Source organism: Coregonus lavaretus, assembly GCF_964263955.1.
Source record: "Coregonus lavaretus genome assembly, chromosome: 33".
Taxonomy (NCBI): Eukaryota; Metazoa; Chordata; class Actinopteri; order Salmoniformes; family Salmonidae; genus Coregonus; species Coregonus lavaretus.
In genome coordinates, this window is record NC_140020.1 from 8,792,793 (window position 1) to 8,820,695 (window position 27,903).

Consider the following 27,903-nt stretch of genomic DNA (forward strand, 5'->3'; position numbering starts at 1 on the left):
TCCAAGTGGCACTTTAATTATAGACAGCAGATTCATATTCATTGGATCTTTGTTTTGTACGGATGCCAAGAATTGATAATAAATATTTCATTACTATAGCTCACAATTCATTTTGGCAATAGGGGACAGAATCACAATAGGACATGGTTATATATATACATACACACACACATTTAAATTCATATAATTAATTATATAAGCCAGTCAATGGCCTAATAAAAGACATTGAAGAAGGTGATATAGAATTGATTAAAAGTCTCCATTCCCTATCACATCAGTATTGATGCTTTGCCTCATGGTGTAAAAAATGACTAAACATAGGCTATCAAAAGAGCTGTTGTGCATTTGTACTGGGATGTCTGGTGTCTAAAATTTGGGGAGCAATATATGTAGAAATACCACAGAACTGGAAATGTGTCTTAATCTCCTTTTGGAGTCACCATGGTAGCCTGCCAATAGAATGCCCTTGAAGTGATTGGACCTGATATTGTTAGGTGTGTCATAGAAACACCTTAGAAATATGTCCTTGAGATAGGCTAGCTATATACTGTATAGGTGTATACTAGGCTATAGGCCTATCGTCATCATTATTTTCATTGGTAGGCCTACTAGTCTAACAGCTTACTAGGCTATAGTGCTTGTTGGTGCAATACAAATGCAATATCCTATAACATTTTATTTTCATTAGAGATCACCTGGTGGATTAAGTTTTGATATGGATGAATAACAAATAAATAACCTACTGGATTTATGAACGTGTCAGTCTCATCCAAGATTTTTACCAACCACAATAAAACAAAGAAACTAATAAAGGATCATACAAAAAGCTTATTATGGCATTTGACCAATTCTGCTTCGAAATGAATTATTTTGCTACATTTGCTATAAAATGTGCTATAAAACTAGAACCTGAAAGTTTCAGGTTTGTTGATAATGCACGACATTTCTTGGGGTAGGTCTATCTATTTATATTTCTGCTACTACTATAGAAATACCACTCAACTCTAAATTATTATATACGATAATTGATTTGATCACATCGGCTGCTGATGTCATCCTTTGATTGCACTTTTAATCAATACAGTTGTCCACACTTGGACAATATAGCCTACTGCAGAGTCCAATGCTAAAGCCCCAGTCCCCAACATATTAGCATTTCATTCCCTAAGAAACATTAATTGAAAGACAAAGAACACTGGAGTGGATGACAGGGTCTTGAGCTCACACTTTTATCACTTGGATGGTTGTTTATCTCTGCAACTCAGGATATCTGTACAATGTAGTCCCACGTACCTAGACAACTGCATGCAAAACATTTAACAGTTTGGTACAATAATCTGCCCCCCAAAATTCTGCAATTAAGAAAAGGGTCAATCATAAAATACACATTGGCAAAATCTAAATACAGTAAAGCAATAAATGAAAGCCCTGCGTGAGGCGAAAGCTTGAGAAAAAGCTGCTATTATACTTATAATAATAAGTCTATATTTCACCTATAATTCGCCTTAAAGTAGTAAGTATATGCTATAGCATAAAGTACACAGTCTACACAATAGATGCCGCTTGAATTTCCGGAAAGATGGCACACAGTAGGCGATTTTGTCTATAATCCAACGTTTTCTTAAAAATGCTTCCAATGCTTAAAATGCTCTTTACACGTTACCCAAGTGCTTCGATTACATCAATTAAACATATTACAAAATATTGGTGTGGTAGCTTATTATATAGCCTATAAATATAAGTTAAAATAATACTATTATATACATAATTAAATTGAATTTCAAATTATAGGCCTATCCACTTATGATTTTGGTGCACTGCTGTAAGTAATTCTAACTTGTTTTCTCAGGTAAAGAGGGGGTCTTTGGTGACAGGTTACATTAGGTGACAGGTTACATTTGATTGCAAAGCATAAATGACTAGGCCTGACATTTCATCGTGCCATGACATTTCTCCTGAATGTCAAAATTAAGATTACATTCAGTAGACTTTACTAATTTCACAACTGTATCAAGTCAATTCCTATTCCAATTCTTGATTTATGAATTTAGGCTACAATGCTCTATAGACCACCAACGAGATTTTGCTCGTGCATGCCCCAAAAGGCATCTTTGATAGGGCATAGATTACCTACCTACAAGAGAAGCCACCGTGCACCTGCCGTGGAACCTAATATTTAAATCTGACCTCTCCTCCTGTGAAACATATTGTCAGTATTTACAATATTGTCAGACAGTGTCGTCGGCAAACATAGCCTCTAGGCCCTCGGTTGAGCAAATACCCAGGGGGTTTGGTGTAATTGAAATGAACTAATCGTTCGTTAGGTATTGACTAAACAAAGAAAGCTAGCATACAGGTTCGACTCGTGCACAAGGAATGACGTCCCAACACGATTCGATAAGATTACTAGTTTGTGGCAGAGCTGTATAACTTAATATAGCTGCCCTTTGTCTTGGAAATAGGACTATTCTGCAGGAAAACGAATAGGCGACAATTGTCCCGCAACATTCTGAAACCGTCGAACCCTGTAGGTTTCAAAATATACTTCGGTAAATAATTTCCATCCATCTTGTTTATTTCTTGTTGCCCTCGCCGTGACATGAAAGTTGAGATCATAGCTTTTCGTTTAGTTGAATTGGGTTAGCTAACAAGCACGAACTCCGCACAAGCTCATTTGCTTCACTTACATCTCCGGTGTATTAGCAGGAACGGTTCAGGACCCGGCCTTGACTCTAAGCGCACAAACCCTTTACTGACCTCTCAAAATCTCTCATGTTATTGAGCCAGTGATGCCGAAATGCACCAAGTGCCCCATTGATGGCAAATATACCATCCCTCTACTCCAAGACATAGGAGTATTTTCAAATACAACCTCAAAATAATTGCATTCGTTTTTTGTTTATCTCAAAATATTTGAGATGCATGTATACCCCCATAAAACATGTATAGGGTGTACTTTTATGGGGGATAGGTGATGCACAATTATTATATAGAGCTAATAAATAGAATATTAACATTTAACACAATTCAAATATCATTTAGAATTCACAATAAGTCGCAATTTGGTTAATTTTGGTCACCAAGAGAATCTGTCATTGCTGGGAAGCAAAAATGATGTAAAAAAATGGCCTGTCATTGTGGGGTTCAGTGTTCTGCTTAGTGCTAGAGTCTCTTATTTTCTTTTCCAATCAAAATGTATGTTGTGTTTTGTGCTATATTAGTTATGATGAAACAAACTATTTACATCAAATGTTGATGCATCTAATCAAAAGTGACATTGAATGTACTAGCTACAGGCCAAAACAGTATTAACAATTGCCTAGAACATTGTTTGGATTGTTTAATAATTTGAAAATTCCACGTAAGTAATAGGCCTATATAGGCCAAAGGTAGTCTATGGGCTATATTATGGTAAACGATGTAGCCTAATTATGTAATAACACTACAATACATTTCTATACGATTTTGACCTATTTTGGGTTTAAGACTTTTGCTTCATAGGATGCTGTTACTTAATAATATGTCAAGAATATAGCCCACTTGCTACACCATAATTAGCTCAATATTCTATCGGTTTTCTATTAATAATAGCCACACAAACGATTAGGTTATGGAACACCAATCTATCATAATAATTGCAGTCTAATTTGACAGGTTTAATTAATATTGATCAGGTATTCATAATAAAACGTTTTACCAGTCAATAGAAACATGATTAAGACAAAAAACTATTTACCTGCAATTCAATGGACCCGACCTGAAAATATTCATTTTTTTCACCTGCTGTAATCCAGCACATGCGATAGGCTATTCAAAATGTTTTGTGTGAATAGGCATATGAATTGATAGTCCCTATAAATGCACGTTTTAATGTAAATACCGAAGTCATTATTATATTTTTTGTCGTTACCGAATGCTTCTCTATGGAGCCATGATAATAGGAGCGCGCAGGTTGGAATGAAAGTAACGAGAGTGCGGTGGCCCCTAGCCATACCCTCTGACTGAAAGGTCCACGAGGTCGAGAGGTTTGGTTATTTGCATACAGAAACACACTGCACGGTGATGGGGTTTCTGCGGTAATAAGGCTACTTCTGGTAGCCATCACAGTACAATTGGTTTATTATGAACAATGCATAGGTGCATAGCCTACACATAAAATTATTTATCCAATCTGTTCATTTTAATGAGATTTATGCTACAATTGTGCGAGGCAAACCTTGATGCAGGCCTGAGCACAATTAGGAACAATGTTATCGAAATTAATATTAATTGAACCAGAATTATTCGACAAGACAGAGAAAATGACATTTATCAAGAAAACGTTTTTTTAATTGGAAAATTCACAAAACCAAAACCATGCGTAAGGAATAAACAAGAACATGTTTCAATAGGCCAGTGCGTACCGAGCAAACATGACTCTGCTTCAGCACTTGCCATTCTCCGGCCTTGCAATCTCTTTCTGCTACAGGGACTTTACTGCTATGTGCACGGATTTAGAAATGATCTATGAAGTTTTACATCATTTTTTATAAAGATTGAAAAAATTGAAAATTGGGTGAAGTTAAGGGACATTTCATTTAACTGAAATCAATTCACCTGTTATCAAGTCAATAGCCTACCCCAAAGACATTCGAGGTAAAAGGATTTAGGCAGTTTTATAGTGAAAGTCAAATCACCATTACCCTTTTCAACTGTTCAGATTAGCCTACTCGCATAGCCTACCTCTGAAGCATTCAATGAGTTAAAGCAGGTGAACTCTAAATCGTCTACCCGAGATAGAATTACTATTATAGATCAAAGTCTAAATGACAACAATGAGTTAACAAAATTAGCATGCTACTGGTGATCCATCATTTTGTTTTAGAATATATAAGGACTTAATACACATTTGTCTTTGATGAATCTCGTTCACATCAACGACTGGATTGGCATTGAATCCCTGCAATTTTTGCGTTCTAGGAGGATATTGTGCTATAAAAGTTAATCTATCTGTGAGCTGTCCAAAAGTAAATGTAGGCTAATTGCAAATTATAAAAGTACCAGGGTGACTGGAATACAAGTCAACAAGTGGAATTTGTCTGTCTTCCAATGAGTGACTCATTAACCGCAGTGAACACAAAATGTCACTGGAAAATAAAACAGATAGGCTATATGTTTTTTTTCCTTCACATCTACATATTTAAGAATATTCATCCAATACATTTCTATACGATTTTGACCTATTTGGGGTTTAAGCCTTTATAATATGTACTTTATAATGCATCTACATATTTAAGAATATTCATCCATTTTATTGAGTATTATCTGAATGAAATGTAGTAAAGAAGCAAAAATACATTATAATAACAGCTTATAAAAACGATATAGGTTAACGCACCCATTTGTCAACAGGAGAAATCACACACAAGTAAATGCAAAATGATCAGAATGTGACAGGTTGGATGAACTGAAGTGTCTTCATTTTTGTGCCCGATTCTCCGTCTCTCGTGTCTGCTCCAAGAGCTCTCGAGTTAATAAAAAGGTTGCCATTTCATTAGGCTATGGCAACAGCTTTACCTAAATTCAACAAAACTATAGCCTATGAGACCAAATAAACTTTTAAAATACGTTTCAAATCAGGTCCATATCCGAGGTATTTATGAAGTTGACGTTTAAAATTTAAACCATCTAGATGGCATCTCGCTGATCTTAACTAAAAAGTAACATTTTCCTCAATTACCCCGGTAAAATGTCAATGGCCATTGTTGGATCGTTAGGCTCGTTGCTCCGCCCCTCGTGTTTGTTGTAAACCTGGCGCCTGGCTAGAGTAAACAAGATAAGAGCGTCCAAGGCTTCCCTTCTCCAAGGCGATCAATTGGATATCTCAGACGGACCCACAAGTACTCTCTTACGTAGGTGTCCTGTGAACAGCACAACAGTCGGACTTGTTCCGAATTCAGCCATATTCACCTGCGGGCTAAACCATGTCCTTGAGCCCAAAGCACTCAACTCCTTTCTCAGTGACAGATATTTTAAGCCCGATCGAGGAGACCTACAGAAAGTTTGGAGGAATGGACAGTACAGGGAACCTCGCGTCTCCACTGGGCGCATATCGACAGACTCCGGTGTCTCAACCCGGACTGCAGCAGCACTCCATGGGCCATAACACCGGGGTGGCGAGCGCTTATCACATGCCACACAGCGTCTCCCAATTTTCCAGCGCCATGGGTGGATACTGCAACGGCAGCATCGGTAATATGGGAGACCTCCCGTCGTACCAAGACACCATGAGGAACGGCGCAGCAGCAACTGCATGGTATAGCGCAAACCCTGAACCCCGCTATCCAACAAGTAAGTTGAAAAAGCTTAGTCTTGTTTCTTTAAAAATAAATGCCAAAGACAATTCGTTTTCAATAAGAATGTAAAATGAATGCAAACTACACATTGTAATGGTGCATGATGCACAACACTTAACTTAGCCTGTATCTAATATGAATTTATTTAACAGCCTGTATCTGTGCGCTATTGCAAAGTTTCTAGATTCATGGGGGCTTCCACTGGGATGAACATGACCGGGATGGGGTCCTTGGCAGGGATGGACGCAACCAAATCAATGGTGACCCTACACTCTGCGCCCAGGAGAAAACGACGGGTGCTGTTCTCTCAAGCCCAGGTGTACGAGCTGGAGAGGCGCTTTAAGCAGCAGAAATACCTGTCAGCACCCGAGAGGGAACACCTGGCGAGCATGATCCACCTGTCACCGACCCAGGTCAAGATTTGGTTCCAGAACCACCGGTACAAAATGAAACGCCAGGCGAAGGACAAAGCCACACAGCAGATTCAACAGGAGAATGGCAACGTGTGCCCACAGCAACAGTCACCGAGGCGGGTGGCAGTCCCGGTTCTCGTGAAGGATGGCAAGCCCCATCAGAACGGATCCAGCACACCGACGTCTGGGCATCAGCAGGTGCAGCAGCAGAACATCTCTAGTGGGGCGATGACAGCTTCGGGAAGTGCGGTGGTCAATCACCATCAGAATCAGCTGGTGCATCATCCGTTAACCACTGCTGAAGAACTGGAGGAAATGTCCCCCAGTCCCCCTATTCTACACAGCCAGATTAACATGGCTCAGACAGAAGCGGCTCTCCTCGAGTACACCAATAACATGATCAGTTCAAACCTGCTTTATGGCAGAACTTGGTAGAAGGAAGACATTTACATTTTAAATTCGGGAGATAACATCAAGAGGATTTTAAGCCAGAAGGACAGTGGTCGTTGGTGACATCGAGTATAACAGAAGCACCAGAATTTCTTGACATTTTGGAGGTGCATGGTGCACCTATTAAGAAACAGTCGACCGTGCGTGTATACTTTTGATCAAGAGTATTTGATAAAAAATGAGACTCCCAAGCACTGGGTGACGGTATTATTCGGGTGTAAAAGAGAGTGAAGTTATATTTGTTGGGATTCAATTCTTTAAGGACACATGAGGGTATCAGTCCGAAGTATTGTAATATTTCGATTAATGAACCTTAACTGTATATTGCTAACAAATATTTCATGTGACTATGATTTTTGTTTTTAAACAAAATATTTGTTCAATAATTGTTTTCGTAAATTACAAAATGTGATTGCTGCTGCATAGCGTAAATATATACAAATCACATTCCTGTTAAAACTTTAACAATACATCGCTTGGCATGTAAGCATTACTGCTTATTCATGTTGATGGAATAATTATGAGGCACATTGACTGGAATGCATCAAATTTCACAGGTATAGCACAATGATTTCAAAACAGGTCTAATGTAATGAAAATATTCCAATGATATTGTACTTTACATTATAGCAATGTTATAATTTGTTTATTTCTTATTACCATCACCCAATTATTGAAAGAAAACAGATTAAATAAATGTAAATTCCAATATTTTCTGCCATTACAAGCCAGCCTGGTGAAGTGGAGAATAACATTTAAGGACCTAGTCCATGCATCATAATAAAGTCCTAAAATGCAAGACTGTTTACAGGAGATTTAATTGGACCAGTTACGCTACTGATTGGGCAAGAAATATAAGGTCTATTATCAGGTGCTGAAAGGTTAAAATTGCCCAACTGTAACTGCACCAATTGTTTCTGATTGTCATTTCCAATAAATAATTTCTTTGTTATTCCTGGGTTCTTCGTGATTTTGAAATACAGGCTAGCAAAAATGCAAATTAATGTGATAGGCTAAATTAGCCTACTTGATAATATGACCTAAATTAAATAAAAGGAATTGGCACATAATTGAGACATTATTATTAAAATAATTTTGGTGGGTCCTATTTCACACATGCACAAGTGTATATTATTGCATGTGTAAATTGGAAATGTGATTTTTGCATATCCCAACTCCCCGAGACATCTTCAGACAGTGGGTGAAGGCCACGGTTTGCCATGATCAATGGCGACCCTGGAGTGATTAGGATTAACTGCCTTGCTCAAGGACTATCAACAGATTTTTCACCTTGTCAGCTCGGGGATTCAAACAAGCGACCTTTCGGTTACTGGCCCAACGCTCTAACACTAGGCTACCTGCCGCCATGTACGGCATGATCCCAGTTTCAGCGCCAAGACACCAACAAAACGAAAAAGTTGATTGTGCTACCTGCCCCCTAAAATACCGTTCAGCCATTCATCTACCTATGAAAATGGACCATGGCGATTTAATAAAACAAGATAGGAGATAAAATAGGATGATATCGGATAATGACGTTACGCCTCAAAAACAAAGGCCTGATACAACTGCTGTTGAGTTTGCAGATCTACATTAATGACTAAATAATTATGTTGACAAAAAAACAAAATAAATCCATCTAAAAAGTGTAATTAACTCCTAAATGATTTAGGCATTTTGAGTTTACAAACAGTTCCAGACATCAGCAGAAATGTCATTCTAAAAACCAAAGATGTAGATGTGATGCAAAAAGCTGAATTTGGTTTTATTTCAGAAAATAGAGTAACTTGTATGCTGTGAAATATTATGTGAAATATGGAGCAAATCTTTCCAAACAAACTAACAATGACAATTGTCTTGACTGACTTGTATTACACAAGTTTTACAGGTATTCTTAAAAATTCATTACATAAGAACATTTTAGGTAGAATTAAAAAGTAAAAACATCTTACAAGTACACAGCCTGAAAAAGACAAGTATAGCGAAAAAAACAACATTTCCCTTCTGCCATACTAGGTCTGAATTTAACTCCAATTGTATTTTCTTTCTGGGGGTGGCAAGTGGTAATTCCGTCCAGAGTTGTATCCCTGTAAAACACAGAAAACAAGAGCCAAACCAGTCAGATTTGCAGCACCTGAAATTTGAGTATGAAGATCAAAGACGGCAGACATTTCAACAGTGCGCTTCATACTAGTCTTCTAATGTATATTTTGAGAGGCTGAATTAGTAGTTACCCTCTGTCTCCATGCCATATATCATACACATGCAAAATAATTGATCACAATCATTATATACAATGTGCTATGACTTAAAGCCATAAACAAACATCAGCAAACAAACATGTGCATAGTATAGGTAAGATGTGCTCCTAATGTTCTGGAGGCGTGCTCATAATGTTTTGGAGGCGTGCTCCTAATGTTCTGGAGGCGTGCTCCTAATGTTCTGGAGGCGTGCTCCTTGTAAGGTGGAGATTGTTGACATCAATAATAGTTAATATACAGGAAAATTTTCAAAAAGGCCTAATTCATGATAAACAGGGGTTGGTGCACTCAAAAACAGGCAGAGTCTCTTTCGCGCAGGCTTTATTCCATGATCAAATGAACATTGACGTTGAGGTCACATCTTCCTCATTGTTGATGTCATATGTTAGTCCTAAATTAAGTCAGCTGAATAATGTAGTTACCGGTTGTCCTCCACGGTCTCCTCTGCGGTCGTCCTGACCACGCTGCTGGTGGTAGCCCCCCTGGCCCTGCCCCCCTCCGTGGCCTCCTCTCTGCGTCGACCGGTCCCAGCCATGCCCACCACCATACTGCTGCCTGTGTGGGTACAAACATAAACATGAATTGTTGTTTTTGACTTTAATTACTTATTTCATTTGTATATTTCTGGACTGTAGGGTCTACATCACAAATCAACTCTTAACTGCCATGTTGTAGAAGATGACTAAACTAAATCACCACTAACTTGCAATAAATGAGATGTTATCAGAAAGTAAATTAGAAACAAACCAGAACTTAAAACAGCTAGCCAATGAAGCCATAACCAAGTCATCATATTAGAATATAATTCCCCCCAAAAAATGTCATAGTTCGCCGTATAACACATTGCTCTCCATTATACTTTTTTTCGTATCGGCATTAGCACAGTTTACATTTATTCAGAGTGACTTACAGGAGCAATTAGGGTTAAGTGCCTTGCTCAAGGGCACAGAGATTTTTCACCTAGCCGGCTCATGGATTCGAACCAGCGACCTTTCGGTTACTGGCCCAACGTTCTTAACTGCTAGGCTACCTGCTGCCCTGTACAGCTCCAAGACGCCAGCAAACCGAAAAAGTAGATTGCGCCGATTCATATCTGAATTCCGACATCTGTATGCACCTTTCAGTACTTTAACATGCACAGCAATAATTCAATATTAAACAGATTATGGCAACAGGCTGAGTATGGCAGTCATGTACAGTTGAAGTCGGAAGTTTACATACACTTAGGTTGGCGTCATTAAAACTATTTTTTCAACCACTCCACACATTTATTGTTAACAAACTATGGTTTTGACAAGTTGGTTAGGACATCTACTTTGTGCATGACAAGTCATTTTTCCAACAATTGTTTACAGACATATTATTTCACTTATAATTCACTGTATCACAATTCCAGTGGGTCAGAAGTTGAATGTGCCTTTAAACAGCTTTAAAATTCCAGAAAATGATGTCATGGCTTTAGAAGCTTCTGCTAGGCTAATTGACATCATTTGAGTCAATTGGAGGTGTACCTGTGGATGTATTTCAAGGCCTACCTTCAAACTCAGTGCCTCTTTGCTTGACATCATGGGAAAATCAAATGAAATCAGCCAAGACCTCAGAATTTTTTTTGTAGACCTCCACAAGTCTGGTTCATCCTTGGGAGCAATTTCCAAACACCTGAACGTACCACGTTTATCTGTACAAACAATAGTACGCAAGTATAAACACCATGGGACCACGCAGCCTTCATACCGCTCAGGAAGGAGACGCGTTCTGTCTCCTAGAGATGAACGTACTTTGGTGCGAAAAGTGCAAATCCATCCCAGAACAACAGCAAAAGGACCTTGTGAAGATGCTGGAGGAAACAGGTACAAAAGTATCTACAGTGGGGGAAAAACGTATTTAGTCAGCCACCAATTGTGCAAGTTCTCCCACTTAAAAAGATGAGAGGCCTGTAATTTTCATCATAGGTACATGTCAACTATGACAGACAAAATGAGAATTTTTTTTTCCAGAAAATCACATTGTAGGATTTCTAATGAATTTATTTGCAAATTATGGTGGAAAATAAGTATTTGGTCAATAACAAAAGTTTCTCAATACTTTGTTATATACCCTTTGTTGGCAATGACACATGTCAAACGTTTTCTGTAAGTCTTCACAAGGTTTTCACACACTGTTGCTGGTATTTTGGCCCATTCCTCCATGCAGATCTCCTCTACAGCAGTGATGTTTTGGGGCTGTCGCTGGGCAACACGGACTTTCAACTCCCTCCAAAGATTTTCTATGGGGTTGAGATCTGGAGACTGGCTAGGCCACTCCAGGACCTTGAAATGCTTCTTACGAAGCCACTCCTTCGTTGCCCGGGCGGTGTGTTTGGGATCATTGTCATGCTGAAAGACCCAGACACGTTTCATCTTCAATGCCCTTGCTGATGGAAGGAGGTTTTCACTCAAAATCTCACGATACATGGCCTCATTCATTCTTTCCTTTACACGGATCAGTCGTCCTGGTCCCTTTGCAGAAAAACAGCCCCAAAGCATGATGTTTCCACCCCCATGCTTCACAATAGGTATGGTGTTCTTTGGATGCAACTCAGCATTCTTTGTCCTCCAAACACGACGAGTTGAGTTTTTACCAAAAAGTTCTATTTTGGTTTCATCTGACCATATGACATTCTCCCAATCCTCTTCTGGATCATCCAAATGCACTCTAGCAAACTTCAGACGGGCCTGGTCATGTACTGGCTTAAGCAGGGGGACACGTCTGGCACTGCAGGATTTGAGTCCCTGGCGGCGTAGTGTGTTACTGATGGTAGGCTTTGTTACTTTGGTCCCAGCTCTCTGCAGGTCATTCACTAGGTCCCCACGTGTGATTCTGGGTATTTTGTTATTGTGATCATTTTGACCCCACGGGGTGAGATCTTGCGTGGAGCCCCAGATCGAGGGAGATTATCAGTGGTCTTGTATGTCTTCCATTTCCTAATAATTGCTCCCACAGTTGATTTCTTCAAACCAAGCTGCTTACCTATTGCAGATTCAGTCTTCCCAGCCTGGTACAGGTCTACAATTTTGTTTCTGGTGTCCTTTGACAGCTCTTTGGTCTTGGCCATAGTGGAGTTTGGAGTGTGACTGTTTGAGGTTGTGGACAGGTGTCTTTTATACTGATAACAAGTTCAAACAGGTGCCATTAATACAGGTAACGAGTGGAGGACAGAGGAGCCTCAAAGAAGAAGTTACAGGTCTGTGAGAGCCAGAAATCTTGCTTGTTTGTAGGTGAACAAATACTTATTTTCCACCATAATTTGCAAATAAATTCATAAAAAAATCCTACAATGTGATTTTCTGGATTTTTTTCCCTCAATTTGTCTGTCATAGTTGACGTGTACCTATGATGAAAATTACAGGCCTCTCATCTTTTTAAGTGGGAGAACTTGCACAATTGGTGGCTGACTAAATACGTTTTTCCCCCCACTGTATATCCACAGTAAAACGAGTCCTATATCGACATAAACTGAAAGGCCGCTCAGCAAGGAAGAAGCCACTGCTCCAAAACCGCCATAAAAAAGCCAGACTACGGTTTGCAACTGCACATGGGGACAAAGATCGTACTTTTTGGAGAAATGTCCTCTGGTCTGATGAAACAAAAATATAACTGTTTGGCCATACTAACCATTGTTATGTTTGGAGGAAAAAGGGGAAGGCTTGCAAGCCGAAGAACACCATTCCAACCGTGAAGCACAGGGGTGGCAGCATCATGCTGTGGGGGTGCTTTGCTGCAGGAAGGACTGGTGCACTTCACCAAATACATGGCATCATGAGGAAGGAAAATTATGTGGATATATTGAAGTAACATCTCAAGACATCAGTCAGGAAGTTAAAGCTTGGTCGCAAATGGGTCTTCCAAATGGACAATGACCCCAAGCATACTTCCAAAGTTGTGGCAAAATGGCTTAAGGACAACAAAGTCAAGGTATTGGAGTGGCCATCACAAAGCCCTGACCTCAATCCTATAGAACATTTGTGTGCAGAACTGAAAAAGCGAGTGCGAGCAAGGAGGCCTACAAACCTGACTCAGTTACACCAGCGGAGGAATGGGCCAAAATTCACCCAACTTATTGTGGGAAGCTTGTGGAAGGCTACCCGAAACCTTTGACCCAAGTTAAACAATTTAAAGGCAATGCTCCCAAATACTAATTGAGTGTATGTAAACTTCTGACCCACTGGGAATGTGATGAAAGAAATAAAAGCTGAAATAAATCATTCTCTCTGCTATTATTCTGACATTTCACATTCTTAAAATAAAGTGGTGATCCTAACTGACCTAAGACAGGGAATTTGTACTAGGATTAAATGGCAGGAATTGTGAAAAACAGAGTTTAAATGTATTTGTCTAAAGTGTATGTAAACTTCCGACTTCAACTGTAAATGCCTTACTCTGCTTATCTTAAATCATCATCGAAGTAAGCATATGCCGATTAAAACGCCTGGTTTCTGAGCAATCTTTCCAATTAGGACATGTAAACGCCTTAAAAACAGAGTTCCAGCAGTGTATTTGATTTGCGCATGTGCGGGGACCGGTAGTGCAAGCCTCCCTCTTATGCAGGAGAGAGAAGTGAGATCGGAAAACTGAAAGCATGCACTTACATTTTCATTTAAACTTTATATGTCCGAACTCAGAATCAAATAGGCTTCACAAAAATAAAATTGAATCGATTTTCTGCATTTATCATAGTCTCATCGTAGATTTCAGATGTGTCCTTGTAAACAATATTAGGGAAATTGTTCTTGCAAAGCATGTAAACATTTAAGTCGAACTATTATATTAATCTGACTATCCACAATCGTTTTGTGTGCATGTAAGCATACTCATTGACAGCTACAAACACATTAGCCATGCTGGGCAATTTAGGCTTCAGGCCCTCCCTGCTCCAGTCCTACCCATTATTCAGTCTAAATATGTCAAAGAGTCTAATCAAGAGAAGAAAAAATAAATAAAAATAGTTATATTGATGCAGCCTTCAATTGACCGTGGTGACCTAGCAACATCCCTGCTAATTAGTATAGACCTGGAGATTGAATTCAGAACAAAAAATAAAAAATGGCCACCCATTTCACATGATGGAAAGTATGAGAATATAAAAAGTATGCCAGAGTATGAAATAAACCAGACATTTACATGTGGCTTGAATCGTAAATTGCACTCATCCCTGAAATGAGGACACCACATTGCATGATGTCCACACCATCTCTCCATTAATAATGCCTCAGTAATGTGTCCATCCATAAGCCAAGCTACCATATTAAGTCTCATCTTATTCACTACAATGGCCGAAGGAAGAAGTAGGAACTGCCCTAGAAGGGCCCATCCCTCATTATTGAACCATGTCACATTCTTCCCCAATGCCAGACTTAGCAGTGCACTGGAATCCGTAATCCCTCCAACAGGTTCCTTATGCATTTCATTTCAGTCCTGCTGGTATAAGTAGTTAAAGAAACTGTTTTCAGTTCACCACTAATAACTAGTGACCTAAGGTGACAGAGAGCCACAATGGACATGGAAGGCCTGAAAAGTTTAGCCAAAGAAGCTGATTAGTCCTTCAAGAGGTCTGGAGACAGAATCAATGACGGGTCTGTGCGGACACTGTGGCGCCAAAATGATACTGCCGGAGCAGTATTAGTGATGCCTCATTAAGTTGGCCAAACCTCCTCAAGATACATTTGTTTAGCGCTCCCAAATTCTTAATTCAGCTCAAAGCCCACCCATGGTGCAGCCCAGTGGCCTCGACTAATAAAGCAAGACGTGTCATCTACCTGTACATTTAGTGTGACTCAGTGGACCCCACTAAACCACTGGAACAGTTTCTACTAACCACATATTATGCTAAACCTCACATGTAGTAAAAACTAAAATGTTTATCAAGGTTAAATTAATATGCTGCAGCAAGCACCCTTTTAGAAATACTACAACATCGGTTTGTAAAGTGTATATAAAATTCTACTGCATCAGTAATGAACTTAGCAGGCACAGGATGAGGGAAGACTTTGTGAATACATGCCTACGTATGAAAAGCAGACAAAGCCGTAGACTCACCTTGGATATTGCTGCTGATAGTTGTATGGGGTAGATGCCCCTAGAAGACCCTGCTGCCTGGAATCTGTGGGTGACAAGAGACATTAAAAAAAAACACCCTAACACACAAACTAACACAATACTAAGCTAACATAACGAGCGCAACACTCTTTTCAAGAGCAATACTTTAAGTCTATCTACCTAAGAATTTTGTTCTGATGAGTTGCCATCAGTGTAATTTCTATACACACACGGGTACCTATTGTATAGATAAAACCAGCTATGAGATTTATGTCTCGGTAGAGTGAAAATACTAGATCGACAAAGTGAGATTTTTAAAATGTATTTTTTATAACTTCATGGAATCCATTCCATGCCCAGACAATACCTTCTTTGAGTGAAAGTTAAAGCTGTTGCACGGAATGTTTGCCAATCAATAGGGAAACTCTCAGGTTTGGGATACAACACTGTGACAGCATGTCAAATTGTACAAGTTAATTAACCCAATTAATTTCAGCCTTAACCTCAATATCAAACCCATCTATTTCAATCTTAAAACTGATCCAAGAGATAAAACAATCCCAAAGATAAAAAATATAACATTAAGCCCATTCAAGCACTTAATCACAATAAGATTTGAGGTGGGTGGAAAAGAGAAAAAAATGCTACATTTGCATTTCTTCAACAAAATGAAATAAGCATTCAGTGGGCAGCATTGTGGATGACTCAAGTACCCCTAGTTGTAGCGCAGCGAGCCCCTTTGAGAGCCGCTTCTTCTAGATCCGCTGTTGCCAAGGCAATGACCAGCTGCAAGCCTGGGACTTGTTTGTTTATAGGGGCAGGCCTGGTGAGTGGGTGAGACGGGAGGAGAGGGTACGGGGCGGTGTGAAGGGTGTGATGAAAAGAACTTCAGCAAAGAAAAGCCAGTCATTTACAAACCTGGATTGGAGGCTGGTGTTAAAAAATGTTTGATAAGAGGCGATGGGATCTCATGGGAATTAAACACGTTTGGCCTGGTGGTACAACATCTAGTGCTCAATGTTATGACATGTAGAGAGAGTTTAACATGGTCTGAGACGACCAAGAGAGAATACGGACTGGTCGTTCAGTCGGACTTGTGGGGTGGAGTAAAACAGACCACAAGCCAACATAACGGACCAAACTAGAAGGTTTTCAGATGTTTGTCAAGTGACTGAAAATTATCCTTAGAAAAAGAACTACGTACAATCGAAACATACTAACAATCCATAACTGTTTGTCCAGACAAAGTGATTAGGTTGGATCTGTAGATTTGTAAATCTTGACAGTTAATAATCTCCTGGACCAACACAACCTTATTGAGGACCACCCACTCTGGCCTCAATTATACTCCTGTAAGGTGCTGTGTCTTCTGTCCTACTCTGATGACCAGCAGTCAGTCACTCAAAGGAGGAAATTACAATTAGACACCTGTCAATCTCCTTAATTAACAATGATCGAAAACTCTAGAGCCCTGGGCCATGTGATACAAAAGACAACGAAGGATTACGCCTAAAGTCCCCCGGTACAATATACAGTCACTGTATTAACCCAAGGGATTACAACTAGCCCAAACCAACTCACATTTCCCCAATACACATGTTCTTCCATTACAAACCAACTCACATTTCCCCCCCAATACAAATGTTCTTCCATTACTGTAGTGATGCAAGAAGAGAGCTAAAACAGTTGGTCAAGTTCTAGGCCTAGAACTTTCAGTTTGGAAATAGAATTCCATGGGATAAGACAATGAAACTGCAACTTTAAATGGTGTGACAAAGTTGCTGCTAATACAATGTGACTGGATGTCAGAAGACTAATGGCGACCAGCGGTGTCTCCCCGGTGGGTCATTACACAGCAGCCATTTTCATTAGGCACAACAAAACCCTGCAGCATGTTTCAGAGACAGCACGTTGACACATCACCGCAGGAGGTAGTGATGCAGTCAAAGGGGAAGTTAACTTTGCTTTCAGCCCTCCCTAGTCTACCACACATCCAATCAAATGGGATCCTCCCAGAAGGCTTTTCTCAGAGGGGCCAGTGTGTCCAGAAGCACTTGACAATCTCATTACCACCCCCAGTCTCCCAGAGCAGCCAGCACCACTAATCAGCAAACAGGGACACCGGGAGGGACACAGGAGCCCCCCAACCCAAACACAAAGGCCCCAGCCGGACCAGGGTGATTACTGACAACCTAGTGGATCCTCTCAGAGAGACAGTTAAAAGCAACAAAAGCATGTCTTTGAACTCCGAGCACACTACCGTCCTAGAGTTGTTTTCTAGTCTCGTCTCAATAACTAGTCTGGCTAATTGTGCTGTTGGGACCAATAATGCCACGTCTGCATGTATACAGTGCCTATAGAAAGTCTACACCCCCCTTGAATTTCTACACATTATTGTGTTACAAAGTGGGATTCAAATGTATATTTTGTCAATGATCTACACAACATACTGTCAGAGTGGAAGAACAATTCTACTATATTTTAAAGACTAAATGAAAATGAACACTAATATACCTTGATTAGATAAGTATTCATCCCTGAGCCAATACATGTTAGAAACACCTTTGGCAGCGATTACAGCAGTGAGTCTTCTTGGGAAAGTCTCATAAGACAAAGGAGATGATTGTGGACTACAGGAAAAAGAGGACGAGCACGCCCCCATTCTCATCAACGGGGCTGTAGTGGAGCAGGTTGAGAGCTTCAAGTTCCTTGGTGTCCACATCACCAACAAACTATCATGGTCCAAACACACCAAGACAGTCGTGAAGAGGGCACGACAAAACCTATTCCCCCTAAGGAGACTGAAAATAATTGGCATGGGTCCTCAGATCCTCAAAAAGTTCTACAGCTGCACCATCGAGCGCATCCTGACTGGTTGCATCACTGCCTGGTATGGCAACTGTTCGGCCTTTGACCGCAAGGCACTACAGAGGGTAGTGCGTACGGCCCAGTACATCACTGGGGCCAAGCTTCCTGCCATCCAGGACCTCTATACCAGGCAGTGTCAGAGGAAGGCCCAAAAATTGTCAAAGACTCCAGCCACCCTAGTTATACTGTTCTCTCTGCTACCGTACGGCAAGCGGTAACGGAGTGCCAAGTCTAGGTCCAAAAGGCTTCTTAACAGCTTCTACCCCCAACCCATAAGACTCCTGAACAGCTAATAAAATGGCTACCCAGACTATTTGCATTGTCCCCCCCACCCCACCCCCTCTTTCACGCTGCTGCCACTCTCTGTTTATTATCTATGCATAGTCACTTTAACTCTACCTACATGTACATATTACCTCAATTACCTCGACTAGCCTGTGCCCCGGCACATTGACTCTGTACTGGTACCCCTGTATATAGCCTCGCTACTGTTATTTTACTGCTGCTCTTTAATTATTTGTAATGTTTTAGTTACCCATTTTTTACTTAACACTTATTTTTCTTAAAACTGCGTTGTTGGTTAAGGGCTTGTAAGTAAGCATTTCACTGTAAGGTCTACACCTGTTGTATTCGGCACATGTGACAAATACAATGATTTGATTTAAGAGCTTTGCACACCTGTATTGTACAATATTTGCCCATTATTCTTTTCAAAATTCTTCAAGCTCTGGCAAGGTGATGGGGATCATGGTTAGACAGCAATTTTCAAGTCTTGCCATAGATTTTCAAGCAGATTTAAGTCAAAGCTGTAACTCGGCCACTCAGGAACATTTACTGTCTTCTTGGTAAGCAACTCCAGTGTAGATTTGGCTTGGTGTTGTAGGTTATTGTTGTGGTTCTCTGTAGCTCAACTGGTAGAGCACGGCACTTGTAACGCCAGGGTAGTGGGTTCGATCCCCGGGACCACCCATACACAAAAAATGTATGCACGCATGACTGTAAGTCGCTTTGGATAAAAGCGTCTGCTAAATGGCATATTATTATTATTTATTGTCCTGCTGAAAGGTGAATTCCTCTCCCAGTGTAAAGCAGACTGAAGCAGGTTTTCCTCTAGGATTATGCCTGTGCTAAGCTCCATCCCATTTCATCCTGAAAAACTCCTGTCTTTGCAGATGTCAAGCATAGCCATACCATGAAGCACCCACCACCATGCTTGAAAACAAGGAGGCAGTTTACTCAGTAATGTGTTGTGTTTACCCCCAAAATAAGGCTTAGCATTTATGCCAAAAAGTGTATTACTTTGCAGTGTTTTTTTTGCAGTATTACTTTAGTGCCTTGCCCATATTTTAATTCTGTAGATTTGTATTATTTTCAATCATTTAGGTCATTATCGTGGAGTCACTACAATGTTGTTGATCCATCCTCAGTTTTCTCCCATCACAGCCATTGAACTCTGTAGCTGTTACAAAAAATCCCCAATGGCCTCATGGTGACATCCCTAAGACGTTTCCTTCCTGTCCTGCAACTCAGTTCAGAAGGACGGCTGCATCTTTGATTTGTCTGGCTGGTTTAACACATCCATCAGCCACAGCATAATTACCATGCTTAGAGATATTCAATGTCTGATTTGTTATCGTTACCCATCACTGCCCTTTCTTTGAGGCATTCGAAAAGCTCCCTGGTCTTCCTAGTTGAATCTGTGCTTGAAATTCAATACTTGACTGGGGAACCTTACAGATGTTTGTATGGGGAAAGAGGAAGGGTAGTTATTTAAAAAATCATGTCAACTCCCATTATTTCACACAGACTGAGATCATATAACTTAAGTGGTTTGTTAAGCCAGATTTGACTTCTGAACTAATTTAGGCTTGCCTAAACAAAGTGGGTGAATACTTATAATTAAAAATAAAATAAAAATTAATTCCCTTTGACGTTAGTATTTTGTGTATATCAATGACCCAAAAATGTACAATTAAATCTATTTCAATCACATTTTGTAACGCAACAAAATGTGTGAAAAGGTCAAGGGGGTGTAGACCTTCTATAGGCACTGTTGTTCTTCATCTAGTTAAATATAACAATTCACAATCATGAAACCTGTACATAAATGAGTTGACCAAAATCACTAGATTCTCTTATTATGGATGGGCATGGGAATAAATACATCAATTAGACATTTCTACAATTATTGAAGGTAAATTGCTCCTACTGACTTAATGCATAGGCTATATGTGGTTATTCAAGGAAAGTGTCATAGGTACAGTAGTTGGTGAAATTAAGCAGTTACAATTCACATCAACTAAATGTTAATATCAAGCCGCCAGAAGTACAGGAATAATTACATCTCTTCGGGAGGCCTAGAAGGACATGAATAAAAAAATCCCACCGTCACGTAAAGTGACAATTTGAAAAGAAACAAGCCCACAATCACAGATGGGCCAGAGTATTAACCCTGATTGCCTTAATCAAAATAACTCTCATTTAGAAAAATAGGATGAAGTCGGTCCTACGCTGCTAATTGGCAAGTTTACCATCAGGAATAAACAGCAGAGGCCAAGGGAGGCACCGGCTGCCACAATCTGAAGGAACCAAAAGGCTTATTTGCATCAAGTGCCACCGGAATAGACTAGACTCCCCCACAAGCTATCAGCAGACAGATGAGATTATTCATCAACTTGCAAATTGGCACATCAAAGTCAAATTGGAGAACTATGTCTGCGTCCCAAATGGCATCCTATTCCCTGTATAGCGCACTACTTTTGACCAGAGCTCTATGGGCACTATATAGGTAAAAAGTAATGCACTATATAGTGAATAGGGTGCCATTTGGGACACACACCTGCTGTCAGAGGAGCATGAGGCCAAACAGGAGACTCTGATGAGGGGCAGGGAAACAGAGAGTATGCCCCCCTCCAGATGCAGGTTACATGATTCCAAAACTTCCCATTGTTGAACAATGGGCCATTTAATTGTATAATATAGTTATTTGTCTTTTTAGAAGAGGTACATTATGTCAGCCGAGGACGAAGGAAGTGAAATGTAACCGCAACTAAGGAATGAAGCAACAAAGCACCTTATCGGAATGGAGATTACTGGCCGTCTTTGATAGCTTTTCTATCGCCTATTTCAGATGGAGAGAGAGTTACTACTTGACACAAGGAAAGGCTATATTTTAGTAGATCGGAAATGCAGCAAAGATGTGTTTGTCTGAGGCCTGCCTGTGTGGGTGTAGGAGGTCTTACGTGGGAAGGGTGGGAGGTGACCACCACCGCCGCTGTGGGGCCTGCTGTAGTTCCCCTGGTGGTAGTTGCCAGGGGGCGGAGCGTTGCTGTACTGCCCACCTCCCTGCTGCTGTCTGTTCATGCTGTGACTGAAAACAACAGAACACGCAGAGTAAGTCAGACATTAAACATCAGTTAACGGCTGTTCCATACACACTCTTCTATAAGCACCAGCTGCCAGCCAAATAGCTGACTACTAAACCCTTATCTGGCCGGGTACTTAATTGAGGAAGACATTTGGGTGCATCGGATGCCACGTCACGTGCACCCAATACGGTGGCTACTGTTTATTAAAAACAAAAAGCACAGGGGGGGTGAGAGTTGTTTAAATTACAGACTGCAGATTTAAATGATAATTCAGCCTTCTTAGATAGCATAAATCAAAGGGTGGGTATTTAATGGCGACTGTTGAAGGGATATCATTCAAGTTGGTCTGGCTGTATAGTTTGAAGTAGTGTGCACGTACCCCAGAGCCCTGAAGCTTGACTGATCCAGGTGGACCTGCTGCCTGTTTGAGTTGAAACCCAGTTGGGGCCTCCAGTTACCCCTACCACGGTTGCCTCTCTCCCAGTCCCCAGGCTTCAGCACCTTCGCAGGCATCCTGAGGAGAGTTTTTTTGTTAATAATAATTTTTTGATTTTTCACACAAATGAACAGTAAACGATCAACACCATACAATGTCATAAAGAGCTCCATGATCAAACACAATAAATAAAGACAATGTAATACATTTCAGACCCCACATGGGAATATACAGTGCATTCAGAAAGTATTCAGACCCCTTGACGTTTTCCATATTTTGTTACGTTAGTCTTATTCTAAAATTGATTAAATACAATTTTTCCCTCAATCTACACACAATACCCCACAATGACAAAGTGAAAACAGGTTTAGAAAGGTTTGCACATTTATTAAAAATAAAAAACAGAAATACCTTGTTTATATCAGTATTCATAGCCTTTGCTATGAGACTGAACATTTAGCTCAGGTGCAACCTGTTTCCATTGATCATCCTTGAGATGTTTCTACAACCTGTGGTAAATTCAATTGATTGGACATGATTTGGAAAGGACGCCTGTCTATAAGGTCCCACAGTTGACAGTGCATGTCAGAGCAAAAACCAAGCCATGAGGTCGAAGGAATTATCCGTAGAGCTCCAAGACAGGATTGTGTCGAGGCACAGATCTGGGGAAGGGTAGCAACACATTTCTGCAGCATTGAAGGTCCCCAAGAACACAGTGGCCTCAATCATTCTTAAATGGAATAAGTTTGAAAGAGCGTCACGTCTGCAGGAAACCAGGCACCGCTCATCACCTGGCCAATCCCATCCCTACGGTGAAGCGTGGTGGCAGCATCATGCTTTGGGGATGTTTTTCAGCGGCAGGGACTGGGAGACTAGTCAGAATCGAGGGAAAGGTGAACGGCGCAAAGTACAGAAAGATTATTGATGATGTCCTGAGCTATCTGGAGCAGGTTCTCAGACTTGGGCGAAGATTCACCTTCCAACAGGACAACAACCCTAAGCATACAGCCAAGACAACGCAGGAGTGGCTTCGGGACAAGTCTCTGAATGTCCTTGAATAGCCCAGCCAGAGCCCAGACTTGAACCCGATCTAACATATCTGGAGAGACCTGAAAATAGCTGTGCAGCGACGCTCCCCATCCAACCTGACAGACCCTGAGAGGATCTGCAGAGAAGAACGGGAGAAACTCCTCAAATACAGGTGTGCCAAGCTTGTAGCGTCATACCCAAGAAGAATCAAGGCTGTAATCGCTGCCAAAGGTGTTTCAACAAAATACTGAGTAAAGGGTCTGAATACTTATGTAAATGTAATATTTCAGTTTTAGATTTTAATAATTTGCAAACATTTTTTTGCGTTTATCATCATGGGATATTGTGTGTAGATAGATGAGCGAAAAAAACAATTTAATCAATTTTAGAATAAGGCTGTAACGTAACAAAATGTGGAAAAAGTGAAGGGGTCTGAATACTTTCCGAATGCACTGTACGTCTATGGTATTGCATCTGGACAAGTAAACTAAAGATTGTTGGCGTTTTCGATATGAAGTCCATTAGGACTTGCCAGACAGTGACGTTAAAGTGAGTGACTCGTCAGTAGCTTGCCGAATTGCATCGGTAAGAGAGCCATTCACTTAACTCCCTAATTTGCATACTGGTAGGCTTTTTGGCAATTATCTACAGATAAATTATGAACACATTCAATGAAGATGGTGAATCCTTCTCACTGCAGGAACAACAGGTAGGCTAATGGAGAGATATCCTATTTTGGACCAGAGTGAGGCTAAACGAAAACAGCTTGAATTGTTTTAAGCCAATGATACTTATATGGTATTTTGAAAGACATTGATATAGGTCTAGAGATGTAATCAAAGTGTTGCCAATGGGGAGCCTGGCTGGATACATGTGTTTGTGGAAAACACTCAGCATATACAGCAGGTGTTATACACAGTAAGATTATATACAACACTGATGCAACAATGGGAACATGTTAATTATAAAACAATGCATTATAATAAATACATAAATAAAAAGACTATTAACTTACTTAGCTCCAGGAAGAATGACAGCCTTGAACACAAAGGTCTCTCCAAACTGTGGGTCCTTATATTTCACTCTGCCAAGACAAAAAGGAACAATTTACACATTTATAAAACAGAACTTTTACTGCAATTAATTTTATTTTATGAATAATTACATGTGTTAGTTTATATCTGTATTTAACCTGTATTTAGCCTTAGTGAAAACAGAACAAATAATTTAAGGACCAGGATCCCCTAAAAAGCTAAGCCTTCAATAAAAGTCCAGACAAAGCTGACCAAAAGCCTTGCATTGGCAATGAATTCAATAACCATCCTGTCCCAAGCAGAAATAAAGTGAGCAATGGTATTTTTTAATCATCCGATACGCCAGCGCTGGTCAAAGAAAATGGTATCAATTCAAGTTTGGCATGAGCCTTGTTCCAACTCCAGTGTTAATGAGGGAGGCTGTCTCCCAAATGGCACCCTATTCCCTATATCTGGTCAAAAGTAATGAACTATATAGGGAGCCATTTGGGACGCAGTGTGAATGAGGGAGTCTCAGCTCCTCTTAGAAGCTGACCCCCAGAAGGCCGAGCAGGTCATTACATCTAAGAACCCAGTGACAGGTACAGCCCTCGTGGTAAATATGAGAGTCTGAAGTCGACCATTGAAGCAGGAACATTTTAATTTAGTTTCACACAGAAGTTGACCTTAGATTTCGCCTCCTGGTCGAGATCAATCAGGTAGTGTTACGCAGGAATGTGAACTTACGACTACCACTAAGGATCGTCAACTTCTTATGGAATGCAGTATTTCTACAGCCAGATATGGTGAAACATTCAAGTATGAATAAATTGTACACAGTAGCTAGTTTCCATCCAAATTGGAGACAGATTTCATGCGAATATTCTACAATCTGCATAAAAACATGAATTTTCCCACCAGACATGCGTTTCCATCAAAACTGACTTGTTGCAGATAAAAGGCTGTGCGTGATGACGTAGTGCACATAAAAATACCTTTTGCTGTTAAATTCCCATGTACCGAATACAAAATACAAGTTAAATGGGTTTCAGTCTCTCACAAATAGATGTATGCGTTATATAGCGAGTATGCCCACTCTGGTATTGCCAACAGCACGCAGGGCAGATTGAGTACTGTATCTACGCCACTGTTGGCTAGAGCACACGTACAGCCTACATTATGACATTTTTATGGACAAAAGAGCAAGATAATTTGTAAAAAAACGGCAGCCAAGCATCGATGATCATGTCACCAGAATAAGACCCTCGATATTTATTGAAAAAGAGCATCAAGCTCATCACCGTGCACTTTCATCACCCTGTGAAGTTCATCTTAACTTATTTAATCTGTAGTCTAATAAAACTGCATGGTTTCCCCGAGTCGTAGTGGGAGGACCACACACCATATCATCACGTAACTCCAAGTTTACTTTGATATGGTTATTATATCAATTGTTGCAAATAGAAGCGTTTCCACCGACATTCCTCGCATAATTCATTTTACAAACACAAAAAGATCCCACCTTGTCTAGTGTATTTTGTTTTGTCGACATTTGGAAAGTTAACAGAACATTTTTCTGTCTCCATCAGGCCTGTCCTACATGTACTTTACTCGCATAGAAAGGTTGGATGGAAACCTGGTTAATGGGACTATGGAAGAACAAATATTGGGCAGTGGACCAGACTGAACACCATTTTGGTTACGTATACCCCCTTGGAACCACCAACTGAATGAACAGAGGTTGTGAGAGTAAAAGATGAATCCTTACCCAATGGCACTGTTCTGTGCAATGTCCCGCAGCATGGGTATAGGCGACTCCACTGGCCTAAGAACAAATGAGGTTTCACACAGTCATAGGTTAGCCATGATTCTCTCCAGAGAAGGATGGATAAATGGCAGAAAATGGTAACTTCGAAAATGTATGATAATAAAACAGATGTGTTCCTTACTTATCTGGTAGGATAGGGTCTTCGTCAAGATTTAATGTACCTTGAATTCCATGGCATAGTTCTGCCGGCATCTCAGTGCCCTGAGGAAAACAGACACTGCAATATTAATATCATACTTAAAATACTATATTACTTAACATACTATACAATAAACTATTAGATGATCAGGCTGCAGGGACATTGCTTTCCATACCTCGTGAGATTCTCCACGGTACAGTTCCTGGATGAAGTCACAGATAGGATGAGATATCCCAACAAACAGCATATCACTGCCAAGGCTGTTCCTCTTGTCTGAAACAAAGAGAGAAGACATCAGCTGGAGTGACTGACAGTCAATATTCAAAACGATTCCAGTAAGAGAGTTCTTTACATAATAAACCTATTGATCAGCACTGACACAAACATCATTCAAGATACACATTGCGTCATGTGTTCAATTAGTAATTTCACATGTGGAGTACTTCAGTAATAAAGTAATGTTATACAGTGCATTCAGAAAGTATTCAGACCCTTTCTCCACATTTTGCTACGTTACAGTTTTATTCTAAAATTGATTAAATAAAACAATTTCATCAATCTACACACAATACCCCATAATGACATAGCAAAAACAGGTTTTTAGAAATGTCTGCAAATTAAAAAATAAAAACAGAAATACCTTATTTAGATAAGTATTCAGACCCTTTGCTATGAGACTCGAAATTGAGCTCAGGTGCATCCTGTTTCCATTGATCATCCTTGAGATGTTTCTACAACTTGATTGGAGCCCACCTGGGGTAAATTCAATTGATTGGACATGATTTGGAAAGGCACACACCTTGTCTATATAAAAGGTCTCACAGTTGACAGTGCATGTCAGAGCAAAAACCAAGCTTTGAGGTTGAAGGAATTGTCCATTGAGCTCCGAGACAGGATTGTGTCGAGGCACAGATCTGTGGAAGGGTACAAAAAAATTTCTGCAGCATTAAAGGTCCCCAAGAACACAGTGGCCTCCATCATTCTTAAATGGAAGAAGTATGGAACCACCAAGACTCTTCCTAGAGCTGGCAGTCCGGCCAAACTGAGCAAATCGGGGGAGAAGGGCCTTGGTCAGGGAGGTGACCAAGAACCCGATGGTCACTTTGACAGAGCTCCAGAACAACCATCTCTGCAGCACTCCAACAATCAGGCCTTTACGGTAGAGTGGCCAGACGGAAGCCACATGACATCCCGTTTTTCCAAAAGGCACCTAAAGGACCTGGCACCATCACTACGGTGAAGCATGGTGGTGGCAGCATCATGCTGTGGGGATGTTTTTCAGCGGCAGGGACTGGGAGACTAGTCAGGATCGAGGGAAAGATGAACGGAGCAAAGTACAGAGAGATCCTTGATGAAAACTTGCTCCAGAGCGCTCAGGACCTCAGACTGGGGCGAAAGGTTCACTTTCCCACAGGACAACGACCCTAAGCACATAGCCAAGACGACGTAGGAGTGGCTTTGGGACAAGTCTCTGAATGTCCTTGAGTGGCCCAGCCGGAGCCCGGACTTGAACCTGATTGAACATCACTGGAGACACCTGAAGATAGCTGTGCAGAGACGCTCCCCATCCAACCTGACAGAGCTTGAGAGGATCTGCAGAGAAGAATGGGAGAAACTCCCCAAATACAGGTGTGCCAAGCTTGTAGCGTCATACCCAAGAAGACTCGAGGCTGTAATCGCTGCCAAAG

The 27,903-nt window shown here is 40.5% G+C and overlaps 2 protein-coding genes across 3 annotated transcripts in view; one reads left to right on the forward strand and one right to left on the reverse strand.

Annotated features, from left to right (window-relative positions):
- Positions 1-5,963: 5,963 nt before the first annotated feature.
- Positions 5,964-7,183, forward strand: LOC311108277 (homeobox protein Nkx-2.4-like; the record flags this gene model as incomplete). The annotated part of the gene is made up of 2 exons (XM_084150899.1): positions 5,964-6,330; positions 6,513-7,183. 2 exons carry the CDS (start codon positions 5,964-5,966, stop codon positions 7,181-7,183), a joined length of 1,038 nt encoding a protein of 345 aa, XP_084007025.1.
- A 1,754-nt stretch (positions 7,184-8,937) lies between these two features.
- LOC311108191 (5'-3' exoribonuclease 2-like) overlaps positions 8,938-27,903 on the reverse strand; it is a 47,443-nt gene continuing 28,477 nt past the window's right edge. For both annotated transcript variants that reach the window (XM_084150811.1, XM_084150810.1), the window contains 9 exons: positions 26,391-26,488; positions 26,198-26,277; positions 26,017-26,073; positions 24,251-24,319; positions 22,150-22,284; positions 21,645-21,772; positions 15,535-15,598; positions 9,882-10,014; positions 8,938-9,285 (listed from right to left, as the gene is read on the reverse strand). In XM_084150811.1, the coding sequence (XP_084006937.1) occupies positions 9,223-9,285; positions 9,882-10,014; positions 15,535-15,598; positions 21,645-21,772; positions 22,150-22,284; positions 24,251-24,319; positions 26,017-26,073; positions 26,198-26,277; positions 26,391-26,488 (827 nt within the window). In that variant the 3' untranslated portion in view covers positions 8,938-9,222. The remainder of the gene's footprint in view (positions 9,286-9,881; positions 10,015-15,534; positions 15,599-21,644; positions 21,773-22,149; positions 22,285-24,250; positions 24,320-26,016; positions 26,074-26,197; positions 26,278-26,390; positions 26,489-27,903) is intronic.